Source organism: Lepidochelys kempii, chromosome 2 (assembly GCF_965140285.1).
Source record: "Lepidochelys kempii isolate rLepKem1 chromosome 2, rLepKem1.hap1, whole genome shotgun sequence".
NCBI lineage: Eukaryota > Metazoa > Chordata > Testudines > Cheloniidae > Lepidochelys > Lepidochelys kempii.
The window spans coordinates 44,183,949-44,198,764 of NC_136381.1; the positions used below are offsets into that span (position 1 = coordinate 44,183,949).

At 39.9% G+C, this 14,816-nt stretch overlaps 2 protein-coding genes across 5 annotated transcripts in view; one reads left to right on the forward strand and one right to left on the reverse strand.

The window, feature by feature from the left end:
* RBM12B (RNA binding motif protein 12B) overlaps positions 1–14,816 on the forward strand; it is a 46,942-nt gene that overhangs the window by 10,463 nt on the left and 21,663 nt on the right. The gene's annotated exons all lie outside the window — the stretch shown is intronic.
* The window catches only part of CIBAR1 (CBY1 interacting BAR domain containing 1), a 38,110-nt gene continuing 29,799 nt past the window's right edge, over positions 6,506–14,816 (reverse strand). Inside the window, exon 7 of one of the 3 annotated variants that reach the window (XM_073330586.2) lies at positions 6,506–7,715. In XM_073330586.2, coding sequence (XP_073186687.2) covers positions 7,620–7,715 — 96 coding nt within the window. In that variant the 3' untranslated portion in view covers positions 6,506–7,619. The remainder of the gene's footprint in view (positions 7,716–14,816) is intronic. The other 2 variants (XM_073330584.2, XM_073330585.2) reach the window with 2 other exon arrangements.

The following is a 14,816-nucleotide window of genomic DNA, read 5'->3' on the forward strand; positions in this document are numbered from 1 at the left end:
ATTGACTATGTATCTTTTGAGACACTGGGATGGTGTTTTAGTCTGCAAATATTTCTTGCGGTGCAGCACATTGTGGTGGATTCTGAAGCAGAGGAAACAACAATCATGGTCCTCCTCTCTCTGATGCTCTTCTGCTGTGCTGACAGGGCGTGAAGCTGCTGAGCAGTCTTCTTCCTTAGGTGCCATGCCTGAAGTACAGGAAATAAACTCATTGGCAAGGAAAGTACTGGAGCAGTAGAACAAATGCTAACCTCACTGAGCTAGGCTCAGGCAGCGTGTGGCATGCCAAGACCACCACCATGCTAATGGTCTGGAACAGGTAGGTCTCAGGTACCTGTGCATTAAGGCAGAGGTGAAAGTGGATAACAAGGTATATTTGGGATCTGATTAAGCGCTGAGGTTTGCAGGAGAGTGGTATGCTCATTGCTGATTAAAGTCAAGAAGGAACTGACTGGTATTTTCCAAAGAGCAGCATATATACACAGCAGGGGCTGGTGTGTAGTAATAATTAAGGAGCCTGGCTTCTGCTACCATCCGTGACCCCAAAGCCTTAAGTGCTAGGGAAGATGTGCTGAAGAACTAAAACCCAGCATTTGTGCAGCCTTCTCATTCCTATCTTTAAATATTCCACAATCAGAGCTAAGTTACTCCTATTGATAATGCAGAAGTGAGAACAGTTCCACACACCACTGATGATAAAAATGGATTAGTCAAAATCGGATGCCTTGTACTACATAGGAGCATAGGTCTGCTGAAGGGGGTGTCATTTTCACTCATTTTTTTCACTGTACAGTACCTGCACCTGAAGTACTTCTTGACAGTTTTACAAGAATGTTAAAATACAAATCTGTGAGGTCTGTTTTCAGATCTCCTAGAATAATGAGGAAAGGCTTCCCAACTAGAATCTTGAGCATTTGATTCACAAGTTATAGATTGAGACTGAAAAAAAGACAAGTGTTCTTTCATGAACACTTTGTTCCTGAATTTGGTTGTGTTTTTATGCTCCATACTGTGCTTTGTATTTAGGGAGGCTAGTGTTTGACTTTTCCACCTCACCTTTTTTCCACCTCACCCTACCCTGCTATCAGTTCAAACTGAGGTTATGGTAAAACCATCTATATTGTATAATCAAATATGAGCACTGGAGGAGACATCTCACATTTTGATCCTTTATTGTAAATGGCACTTGAAGTGCACTTTATACCTCCTCACACAGTTCCAGGAATTAAATTGTATGCAAAGGGTTAATATTTCACACATTTCTTGATCACATTAATTTTATTCTGAATTATATAGTAACTCAAGAATTTGTTGATGTATTAAAGCCTAGAAGTATAGGTATAATGGATCTTTCTGCCTTAGAAATTCCAATAATGTCAAATTTAGATTCTCCTGGTTTTAGTGGAACAGAGGTTGGAGGTTTTAATGTGTACAGAAAACTCGCCCCCACAATAACTGAAGGGGGAGGTGTAGATGGCCACAAAAAGTAGTGGAACTAAAAATTCATTCCTCAGCTATGGTCTTTTGTGATGTTGGACCACTGTTCTCTAGTTTCTCAGGGCTTGGCTACACTTGTGAGTTAGAGCGCATTAAAGCAGCCCTGGGCTCCCTAGCTCACTACCTGTCCACGCTGGCAAGGCACGTAGAGTGCTCTGACTCCACTTCAGTGGGCAGATTAACGCTTGTTGTGCCTTGGCTGAAATGCCTGGGCGTCAGTGTGAACGGGGTGTTGCATTACTGTGCTCTGATTACCCTCCGGAAACGTCCCATAATCCCCTTAAATCAAGTGGCCACTCTTGTCATTGTTTTGAACTCACTGCAGGAATGCGAATATGCCCTTTGAAAGCTCCATTTCTGACAGCTGTCGTGCTTATCTGCTCTGAGACAAAGCAACCATTAGTGTGGAATGCTGTGTGTGAGAGAGAGAGAGAGGCCGGGGGGGAGGGGTCTGCTTCTGTCTGAATTTAAAAGGCAGCATGCTGACATGCTCTCTCTCCCCCCATGTACACACAACACACTTTGTGTCACACTCCACCCTACCCCCCCATAAAAGCACGTTGCAGCCACTTGCATGCTGGGATAGCTACCACAATGCACTGCTCTCTGTGGCTATTGCAGGAGCTGCTAATGTGGCCATGCCAGTATGCTTGTAGCTGTCAGTGTGGACAGATTGCTGTGCTTTCCCTACTGTGCTCTATGAAGGCTGGTTTAACTCAAAGCGCTCTACATCTGCAAGTGTAGCCATGCCCTAAGAGAGAAAATATCTGAACCTATAATGTAAGAAACAAGCAGGAAATATTAAAACAAACCTTTCATATTTTTCTCATGCATCATAATACAGCAAAAGAGAACAAGTCCATATTTTGCACTTTTGCAGGTCACTTTTCAAAATTCTTATTAAATTGAGCAATTTAGAAACCAGGCTAAAATTGTCCAGCTCACAGTATTGTGGCTGAAACAAGTGTTCAGTGTCAAGTTGTGTTCTAATTAAAACTACTGTTTAAAAAGATTGCTTGGTAAACTGCGTACAAGCATACAGTAGGTGTTTTAATAGAGCTAAATGTAAATTTGTACATGGGGAAACAAAGAATGTAGCCCATGTTGTATCGTAAAAAGCAGTGACTCTGAAAAAGATTTAGGGGTTGTGGTGGATAGTCAGCTGAACATGAGCTCCCAGTGTGACGCTGTGGCCAAAAGAACTAATGTGATCCTGGGATGCATAAATGAGAACCTTGAATAGGAGCAGAGAGGTTATTTTACCTCCATCTTTGGAACTGGTGTGACTGCTGCTGGAATATTGTGTGCTGTTCTGGTGCCAAAAATTCAAGAAGGATGTTGATCAATGGAAAAAGGTGAAGAGGAGAGCCAGGAGAATGATTAAAGGATTAGAAAACATGCCTTATAGTGACAGAATCAAGGAGCTCAATCTCTTTAGTTGAACAAAGAGATAGTAAATGGGTAATTTAATTACAATCTATGAATACTTAGATGGGGAACAAATATTTAATAATGGGCTCTTCATTTAGCAGAGAAAAATATAACACAATCCAATGCCTGGAAGTTGTATCTAGATAAATTCAGACTGGAAATAAGGTGTACATTTTTAACAGCGAGAGTAATCATAGAAATGTAGGACTGGAAGGGACCTCAGTAGTTCATCTAGTCCCTTCCCCGGCACTGTGGCAGGGCTAAATATTATCTAGATCATTCCTGACAGGTCTTTTTCTAACCTGTTCTTAAAAATCTCCAATGGTAGAGATTCCACAACCTCCCCCAATGACCTTGTTCCAGTGTTTTAACTACCTTTACAGTTAGGAATTTTTTCCTAATGGCTAACCAAAATCTCCCTTTCTACAATTTAAACCCATTGCTTCTTGCCCTGTCCCTGGTGATTAAGGAGAACAATTTATCACCCTCCTCTTTATAACAACCTTTTATGTACTTGGAAGACTCATCTTTTCCCTGAGTCTTCTCTTCTTCAGATTAAACAACCCCAGTTTTTTCAATCTTTCCTCATAGGTCATCTTTTCTAGACCTTTAATCATTTTTTTGTTGTTGTTCTCTGCATTTTCTCCAATTTGTCTACATCTCTCCTGAAGTGTGGTGCCAAGAACTGGACACAATTCCCCCGTTGAAGTCTTATCAGGGCTGAATAGAGTGGAAGAGTGCCTTCCCATGTCTTGCTCACAACACTTGTACTACTACATCCTAGAATGTTTGTTTGCTTTTTTTGCAACGGTGTTCTATTGTTGACTTATTTAGTTCATGATCCACTATAACTCAGATACTTTTTTGCAGTACTCAGCTCTAGGCAGTCTTTTTCCTGTTTTGTGCAATTGATTATTCCTTCCTAAGGGTAGTACTTTGCATTAGTTCTGTGTTGAATTTCATCCTTTCTATTTCAGATCATTTCTCCAATTTGTCCAGATCATTTTGAATTCTAATTCTGTCTTCTAAAGCACTTGTAACCCCCTCCCAGCTCTGTATTGGCCACAAACTTTGTAAGTGTACTCCATGCCATTATCCAAATCACTTATGAAGATACTGAATAGAACTGGACCCAGGCCAGATCCCTGTGCAACCCCACTCAATCTATCCATCCAGATTGATTGTGAACCATTGATAAATACTGAGTACAGTTTTCCAGCCAGTTGTACAATCCCCAGTTAATTTTTTCATCTAGGCTCTATTGCTCTAGTTTCTTTATAAGAAGGTTATATGAGACAGTATCAAAAGCCTTAGTAAAGTCAAGATGTATCGCGTCTTATCCACAAGGCTTGGTATCCTGCCAAAGGAGGATATTAGGTTGATTTGTTCTTGACAAATGCAGGTTGACTGATCACATTGTTTTCTTCTAATTGCTTACAAATTTATTTATTTGGTCCATTATCTTCCCAGGTACTGAATTTAAGCTGACTGGTCTAATTCCCTGGGTTGTCCTTATTCCCTCTTTTAATAGATAGATACTATATTGGCCCTTTTCCTGTTCTCAGGGTCTCTCTCCTGTCCTCCATGAGTTCTAAAAGATAATCACTAATGGCTCAGAAATCTCTTCAGGTATTTCCTTAAGTATTCTTGAATGTATTTCATCAGGCCCTGCTGACTGGAAAACATCTGAATTGTCTAAGTAATTCTTTACTTGTTTCCTATTTTAGCCTCAACTCCTATCCCATTGACACTGATGTTCACTGGTAGTTGTCCAGTCACTGCTAACTTCTTTGGTGAAAACTGAACCAAAAAAGGCATTTAACCCTGGTCATATCTATATTTTGTTATAGTCTTTCCTTCCTCATTGAGTAATGGGCTTACCCTGTCGTTGGTCTTTCTCTTGCTTCTCATATATTTATAAAATGTTTTCTCGTTACCCTTTATGTCCCTAGCTGGTTGTTCAACCAGTGAAACAATTTACCAAGGATTATGGTGGTTTCTCCATCACTGACAATTTTTATATTAAGACTCAATATTTTTTCTAAAAGATATGCTCAAGGAATTATTTTGGGGAAGTTCTAGAGCTTGTCATATGCAAGAGGGCAGACTAGATGACCACAGTGGTCCCTTCTGGCCTTACTCTGAAAACACAGAAGCACATGCCTTTTATATGCAGTTACATCTTGGTAGAATTCTGACACTCCAGCTGCTACAACAGGGGGTGGACAAACTTTTTGGTCCAAGGGCCACATCTGGGTGGGAAAATTGTATGCAGGGCCATGAATGTAGGGCTGGGGTAGTGGGTTGGGGTGCAGAAGGAGATGCAGTGTGCAGGAAGGGGCTCAGGGCAAGGGGTAGGGGTGCGGGGTGGAGGAGGGGACTCAGAGCAGGGGTTTGGGGTGTGGGCTCCCGCCTGACACCACTTACCTCGAGCAGCTCCGGAGTGGCAGTGGTATGCAGCGGGGCTAAGACAGGGAGCCTGCCTTGGCCTCACACTGCTCCCGGAAGTGGCCAGCATGTCCAGCAGTAGCTGGGGGAGGGGGCAGGGCAGGCAGCTCCGGCGCTGCCCTCACCTGTGGGTACCACCCCCGAAGCTCCCACTGGCCGCGGTTTCCCATTCCCAGTGGGAGCTGCGGGGGGCAGCGCCTGCAGGTGAGGGCAGCGCATGGAGCCCTCTGCCCCCTCGTCTCCCAGGAGCCACAGGGATGTGGTGCCAGCTGCTTCCAGGTGTGGCGCGGGACCAGGGCAGGCAGGGAGCCTGCCTTAACCCCTCTGCGCCATGGGCCTGGCAATCCTGTGGGCCGGATTGAAAGCCCTTACAGGCCAGATCCAGCCCTCTGCTGTGTGATTCTTCATGACTGTGCCCTCTTCTGTTGTACTTTTAATTTCATCTCACTATACCTAGCTAATGCACCCTAGACTGGGCCAATTTGACTGTTAGTCATCTTCAAAATGGAGATTGTCTGGAACATCCTAATTGCCTCTTTTATTCCCCACCCCTTTTAAAAATACAGCACAAAACTCACTTTTATGCTGTCTATACCCAGTAAGCTGTCAACTAGTTTGTCCATTTGGGTGATGGATTAGATAACTTAGTATCTGAAATGGAAAGGATATGATCTAAGGTCCACATATGAGTGTTTAGTCTTTTCCTCATCAGCTGTTTCCTGGCTACACTTTTACTGTAACATGTCATTCCTAAAACTATTTTACATGTGCCTATCAGATTTTTTCTGAACTACAACATGTTTTAAGAGATTCATTTGGATTTTCACCGGTGTTACATTGTCGCAAGTCTTGTTTTTCCTCAAAACAAGTGTGTATTATAATATCCTACAGTATCAACACTTGAAGATTACACTTGTCCATGTACTATAAATTCTGAACTATTCCTCAGTGCATTCTTTTGTTTTCCCCATAGTACCTAAAAGAGTGTCTTATTTGCCAGAGAACCCAGTTATATTTTACTTAGTTTAGCTAGTGCCTACTTAACACATAATCTAAATTAGTATCTTACTCATTCCTGGATACAGATAAGTGTCAAAATTCCAAATGACAAAGAAAACAGAGTTCCTTAAAAACCTTTATTTTTCCATCATACATAGATACATAGTTTCAATAACTGCAGACTAAGATTAGTAAATACTGAAGTTCAAGATCAATAAAATACTGAAATAACAATCTGGCAGACAGACTTTCACTCCATACAATAATACTGAATATAAATTTGATAAGAAGAGATACTTATATAGGAAAATACACTGAAATCTTGTATCAACTGTCCATAACTGCTCTAGTGGTAAGAATCAGTAACTGAATTGACAAGTATAAAAGGCAAGTATGAAAAGGTGATGTATACTAATACAATGGTTCCTTTATTATGAAGGCACTTTCACGTAAAAAGGAAGCTGTATGAAAAAGTAGAGCTCTTGGACTAGATCCTTGGTTCTGATACAAGCCATTTGCACCATTCCAGTGGTGTAAAACCCATAAAGCTATCTTAACTAGCCAGTTGAGGCTTTCCCCAGTTTGGGGGAATCCGCAAGAAACAGAAAGGTGGAAGATAGCAATGTGCTACCCTGCGCCCTAGTCCATGACATAGGGGCATTGGCAAGGCCAGGATCACTTCTGTATTCTGCTTTGCAGCTGCCACAGCAGCTCTTTGGGGTTGTGGATAGCCAGGCACAAGCTGCAATAGTAGCTGCATTACAACCTTGCTCCAAGATTGGGAGGGAGTGGGTGAAATGAAGCTAGTATACAGATACCCAAATCCTGTGACAAATACAGCTCAGCTAGACCTAAGAATAAGGATCCTTGTGTTCACTATCTAGGCAATAATTAAATATTACAGTATATCACTTTGAATGCAATAGTAGACACAAAATGAAGTTTAACTAAAATTATATAGACTATTCAAGCTTGTAGCGTAATTCTTCTATTGAAATATTTGCTTTTCATTTTCTGTCTACTGAAATCATACATTTTCAGTACAATTAGTTACAAGTGTAACTGACTTGCTGTTCAAGTAACAAACAGGATTAAATGTTGCTGCCAATTTCTTGCTGCTTTGTTGTAATTATTTTAATGGATGACCTCAGTGAAATTCTCATCATCTAAAATATAAAAGCTGTTAAGCAAAGACAGGCCTTCTTGTCATGAAAAAAACAAAAAACTTAGAACAGTTCTCAAAGTTATCTCTCTTCCTTGGTAGCTTCCAATTCATCATCATCATCTTCCTCCTCTTCATCTTCCTCCTCCTCTTTTCTTAGCCGACTGTTAGAAATTTGCTAAAAATGGAATCCAACACGTAAGTCATACTTTTTGCATAACATTTTGGAAAAAATTTCCCCACCCTCCATGCAGTTTTAGGACTGAACTGGTTGTATTATTGTTTTTAAAAAAATATCTAAATTTCCAGCAAGGAATAGAATATCAAGCATAAGACACAGTACATAATATAAACTTCAGCTAGCTAACTGAAGAGACGGATTTTAAAATGTTGCACATATGATACCAGTGTCAGTAAAAGAAAAATAAATATACATTTATGGGACAGAGTTAATGAACAAGTAGCAGTCCAACACAGCTAGGTGGGCCATGTCCAGGCTATGGCTGTTAAAGCGACACCACTAAGGTACCATAGCACCAAAGCGTAGATCCTTCCTGCAGTGATGGAAGGGGTTTTTCCATTGCAGTAGGAACTTCATTTGCCCAAGTGATGGTAACTAGGTTGAAGGAACCATTCTTCTATCAACCTAGCTCTGTCTACACTGGGGGTGTAGGTCGACATACCTACAGTGCTCAGGGGGATAACTTTTTCAGACCCCTGCATGGTGTAGCTATGTCAATCTAACTTTTAAGCGTAGACCAGGCTGTGGGAAATCCAAGTTTGTTTCCTTGATACTGCAAGCCAGCTTTGCAGGGAAGTCTGTGGAGGCCTTGTAAGAATTAGGAAAAAATAATCCAACCTCTTCAGTTAGCCAAGAATCAGCAATGACAAGCTCCAGAGGAATATTCATGTCTTCCTCCTGAGAAAGGATCACCACAAGGTATGGTCTTGGTGTTCTTTCTGCAACCTCCCTCTTCCCACCAATATCAGAACTCCTTTCTCACCACAGTTTTCCATGCATATGAGATGGTATTTCTGTCCCTGCCCTCCTGCTACTAGTTATCGTGGGGGGATGCAATGTATATGTCCTTTCTTTGCTTCCCCAACCATAACCTACATCTGACGTGACTGCTGTTCAATTTTATTCCATCTTCGGAGAGCCTCTGCTGTCCAGTCCCCCTTGCTACTGACATAAGGCCTAAACTTGATTCCCACTCTTTTATGGGAGCTGGGATCACGCCTATAGTTAACCATTCAAAGTAGGTCTTCCTGAAAACAAAACAAAAAACCCCCAACCGAGGTGCTGGAGGAGTAAAACAATGCAAATATTAAAACAAGTCTGGTTATTTTTCTTCTTGATGCACTTTTCTGAAAAGTTAAGGTTTTATTTCCAAGTGTCCTTTGAAACCATCTGATTTATAATTATTACCTAGCTACATTAACAGAGCCCAGACAGGCAGCTATCAGATCATGTTTGCAGTTTTGAACCTGATCTTCTGTGCAGATACTACTTATGAGTCCCATCTATTTTTAATCACTAGATGCAGAAAAAGTTTTTGACTGAGTAAACTGGCATTCCCTAAAAGATATTTCAGATACATCTGGTTTAGGCCCTAAATTTCAACATTGGATTAACTTCTTATATTCGAACCCATATGCTATTATATAAGTGAATGGATAATTATCAGAAACATTCCTCATTTTTAGAGGCAGAAACCAAGAATGCCTCTTATCACCTCTTTTTGCCACAGCAATGGATTTATTTGCCCAGTCACTCAAATAATCCTAATATAAATGGAATTACAATAGGAAACAGGGAATACAAGTAACCCTTATATGCAGAAGTCATGGTATGTGTTACAAATCCAGCTCACACACTACTAGTTGCAAGAGGAAATCTTAAAATTTGGCAAAAAGTCAGAATTTAAAATAACCAAGTCAGAGTGCCTGGATGTAGGTGAGGGCTCTGATTTATAGAATGATATACAAGATAAATACAAATATAAATGAGTAAGTACATCATTAAGATATCTAGGAATATACTTTTCTAAAAGAGGGCAAGACTTACATAATATTAGTTATATTCCTTTGATTAAGAAAGTCGAGACATCTGGACATTTGGTAAAAATATGAAATTTCAAAGACGAAACTACAAGTAGTTAAAATGAATATCTGATCCTTAATTAGCTTCCTTTTCCAAAGGCTCCCGGTTTTAGTCCCAGGAAGTCTCATAGATCAATGGCATCCACAATAAATAAATTCATTTGGAGAAATAAGAACCCCAGGGTTAATCAATCTATGTTATAAAGGCCAGGATAAAAGGCAGGATTGGCTTTATAACCACTCTTATTAAAAACAACAATAGAAGCTTGGATAATTTATTTAGAAAGCTAAACCCACATCTATCACCTCTAATATCCATGACAGACAATATAGAAATTAACACCATAAAAACCTAGGAAGTTTAGACATTTGGGAATTTACAGGTATATCAAAATTCTGTCATCTGTTTGGAGAAAATACATTTAGATCCCTTGATGAAATATGATTCACAAGAGACACAAAAATTCCAGTGTATCTATACTGTTAAGACATTTTTCAATGCACCCTACAAAAAGGCACACAAGAAAAAATTGTTGGAAATTGAGAACTATTCATTACAGCCATGAAACACAAAAGTTTACCTTCATTCTATATAACTGTTACTTCTATATAACTACATTCTATATAACTGTTAACTGTTACTTAGGGCTTGTACACACTAGCATTTATGTCAGCTACACGTATGTCACTCAGGAATGTGAAAAAGCCACCCCCCTGAGCAGTGTAAGTTACACCAACCTAAGCGCCAGTGTGGACAGTGCTATGGCAGCCAGAGAGCTTCTCCTGTTGACATAGCTACCATCTCTCACAGAAGTGGATTTATTATGCCAACGGGAGAGCTCTCTCCTGTTGCACAGAACATCTACACCAGCTGCACCGCTGTGATTGATTGGCGATTCCTCGATTCAAGGATGATCTCTACCACGGATTTACATATGGGTCCTGAGATGACTTAGGAGTCTAATCCTGGAACCGCAAATCCACCTGTAGTAGGTACAGACATTTTGTGGCAGACCAGCTGCCTGCTGGGAGAAAGTTCTTTTTCCTTCCTTCTCCCTCTCTCTTTTCAGCTTCAAGGGCAAGGTGCTTCTCCTTGAAGTGGGGCATTGCCTGATGGAGGCCATGGCGCCATTGGGGTCGGTTGGTGTCTTGCTCCTCCCAGTTTGTGATGTCCACATCAGTTTTCTTAAGATATGCTTTCAGTGTGTCTTTGTAGCGTTTCCCCGTGGTGATCAGAGATCTCCGACGATGGTGTAGAGGGCTTGTTTTGGGAGGCAAGAGTCTGGCATCCGCACACAATGTCCAGCCCAGCGAAGTTGGTACATGAGGATCATTGCTTCAATGCTGGTAACATTCGCTTCAGTGAGGATGCTGGCGTTAGTGCAGCAATCTTGCCACTTGACGTGAAGGATCTTCCGCAGGCATCTTTGGTGGTACCTCTCCAGACTCTTGAGGTTCTGTCAATAGGTCACCCAAGTTTCACATCCATAGAGGAGTGTGGGAACAACAGTTGTCTTACAGACCTGGATCTTGGTGTCCTGCCGTAGGTCATGGTCCATGAAAATGCATCGGAGCAATTTCCCAAAGGAAGCACTTGCGGACTGGATCCTGTGCTGGATCTCACTGTTGATTTTTGTGTTTTGAGAAAGCTGGCTACTGAGGTGGCAAAAGTGCTCAACTGTCTCCAAAGTCTGACCCTCGATGGTCATGTGCAAGGCCTGTAGGAGGTTGATAGAGCACTTTAGTCTTCTCAATATTGAGTGAGAGTCCTAAGCTTTGGTAAGCTTGTGCAAGAAAATCCAGTGTGGACTGAAGGTCATTCTCAGCGTGCGCAAGGATGACACAGTCATCAGCATACAAGATAAGTAATGGATGCCCTGAAGATTTTAATCTAAAGTCTAAGATTAAAGAGTTGCCCATCCATTCTGTATTGAATGTCAACTCCACTGGGGAGTCGGTGTTTAACGAGGACCAAAATAACTGCTAAATAGATGGTGAACAGGGTTGGGGCAACAACACATCCTTGCTTAACCCCAGTTTTGATAATGAAAGGTTCCATCTCAAGGTCGTTACAGAGAACCATGGCAGTCATCTGATCATGGAGAAGCCTTAGGACCTTAACAAATTTTGGAAGGCAGCCAAATCTGGCCAACACCTTCCACAGGGCTTTGTGACTGACAAAGTCAAAGGCTTTTGTCAAATCAATGAAGGCCATGTCCTGATTTTGCTCCCGAGACTTTTCTTGGATTTGGCGTACAATGAAGATGTCAGTTGTCCTGCTGGATGGTCTAAAACCACACCGAGATTCTGGCAGTATTTCCTCAGTAAGGGGAAGAGGTTATGAGCAAGAATTTTCCCTGCTGTAGATAGCAAGGCAATGCCTCGATAGTTTCCACAGTCTGATTTCTCTTCTCTCTTAAAGATTGTAACAATGTTAGCATTTCTCAAGTCTTCTGGAATCACTGAAGTGATTCTAGTGTGGAATAGCCCTTACAGGAAATAACTACGTTCATGAAAAGCTGGATAGTTGATGTACGCATAGACACCAAAACTGAGGAATGGGAGAACATATGCCGCAATAGTCCCCACACCTCAACACGTTAACAAAAGAAAACTACACAAAATTATTTATTTTGGATACTTAGCTCCCCTTAAAATTAAACAAATTTATGGTACAGGGACAGGCAAATTCTGGAGAGAATGTAATGAAATGGGAGTAATTTCTCCATATATTGTGGACGTGCCCAAAAATTAAGACTGTTTGGAAAAACATTGGAGACTCCATAAGGGAGGGAAATACTGTCAGAAAACCCCTTAGTATTCTTATTAAATTGTCCTGAAACTGTTTTGTAAAAGCCATAAAGAATTGATCTCAGATGCCGCTAAAATTACTATAGTAAGGTGGTAGAAAAGGAGTGGCTCCCATAAATCTACTGACATAACTACTTAGAAGTCTGTGGAAGTTTTGGAGTTTGTGGGAAGACTGTCATTGCCCAACACCACATATGATTGTTTGATAACTTCTTTTGAATAATAAGGAAGGGAGAAACACCTTCAACAATAGTCAAAGTCAAACTCAAAATTGAAATATTAAAGTAAGGAAAATAGGATGGAGGAGGAGAAAAAGCTTAATATTGTGTAGAGTTGTGATAGGATGACTAATAAACAGGTAAGATCTAAATGTAGGAAAAACAGAAGTGTAGACCTAAACATGATATGAAAAACTAACTGGTGCTATCAACTGAAAAGATGGAAGAGGAAGAATAGAAAAGCATCAACCACAATATGTGATCAATAGCATAAATATGAAGAAAGTGACTGGTAGCAGGTCTTGTCAGTACAGCTTTAGGGACTTGCATAGGTCAATTTATAATTTTGTACTTGTGCAAAATACTAAGTTTATCTCTATTTAAGTTGTAAAACAAGTTTTATAAGATTTGTTATAAAATAATGGACCTGTTAATAAATAATTAATAAATCTGATTTTCAGTGTTTTCTTAATGGTGCTTGAGTTCTCAGTCCTAAACTGCCCCATGACACTGTCAAAATGGCAGCTTCCTGTTTTTAATTGTGGCTTATTATGTTTCTGGCACTTAAACATGTTTAATGACCCTGCCCTTAGTGATTAGGATATTGCATATTACAGTGAAGTTTTCCTTTATGGGAACTTGGATTTCCATTCTACACAGAACCTGTTTTTTAAAAATGAAGTATAAAGATTATAAGGAGCAAGTGATTCACAGTGGGTTCAAACTAGCATTCATGCCATTTGGCAGACTAAGGCCTGTTCTATACACACTTTGTGCACCAGTACTATTTCAGTTAGGGGTTGGGTTTTTTTTGTCTAAAATAGTTTTCCCCAGCATAAAGGTGCCTTATCCCATATGGGAATAGCTATCCTGGTATAAAGTACCTTTGTACCAACACCACTGCATCCACACTAGGAAGGTCATACCAGTTTAAAAATACTAGTACAGCTAAAGTCATACAACTTGTGTGATAAGCCCTAACATATCAATTCTGACATCTACTGTTGCTTTCCTGCATGATATATAGCAGCTTAAAGAATTTTCTGTTTATTGCTACCCAGTTGCTCCCAAGTTATGAAGCATTCTCTATCTGCCTGAGCGATAGACATATTAGAGCAACAGTTCACTTTTTCCACACATTAGCAAGGCACTCCAGCATGGTTTGACAGTACACCTATACAAATTAACAACTAAGAGCTGACCTTTGTTATTTTACATTATGAATTACAATTCCATTGAAACTTACTGCCTTCATATAGTGGGTATGATATATAACTAGAACATTTCTAAAATGTAATACTGGAATATATCATTTGATAGTCATTTTTAAGCTCAGAGTTGTAGCTGCCTGAGTATGAACTTGACAGCTTTGAAGTAGATACAGTAGAGGGAACATCTCAAAAATCAGTTTTGTTATTTGAAAATAAAACTAGTATAAATTAAAATGGATTTTTATGAATATGTCAACTAAACCATTTACTAACAATGTGCTCAAAGTTAAGAATTCAACTGAGGCATCTACATGTCTTCACATTTGATAATTTGTATGCACACCACCTGTTGTGTGGAAGATACACAACTTGCTGCTCTGCCTTTGCCCTGTTAAATTTCAAATTTTAAAAAGTGTGTAATTTACTCTTGACTCTTTAATAGTTTTTTGAATACACACAATGTGCGTACCTCATACATTTAAACTGTATACATCTCTCTATGTATGTCAAGTCTGTAAACAAATAAAATTTTTTTTACTCTGAAGAAATATTTGAGCCACAGGAACTAGCAGAATTCTTTTTCTTGGAGGTGTTGAAACTTGCAAATTAAAGAAAATATAAATTGCATATATAATATAATTGCAAATATAAACCTGAGACACTGCATATCATATGTTAGCATGGAGCAAATTTTTACAACTGTTATAAATTTTTGAAAATATAGATTAACAGAAAATCTATTTACTCACTGAACAAAGTTAAGAGGCAGACACCAATACTATCTGATGGAAGTGCTAACTGACTGAAGAAGCAACCCTTGAAAATTTTTCCTCAATGAGAAATTTGCTGTTTGCTTTCTGTTGGCTGCTGCATTTGCCCAGTTGCAGAGATCTACTGAAGGAATAACCTGTAATGATCTTAAGTAATTAAGGTTAG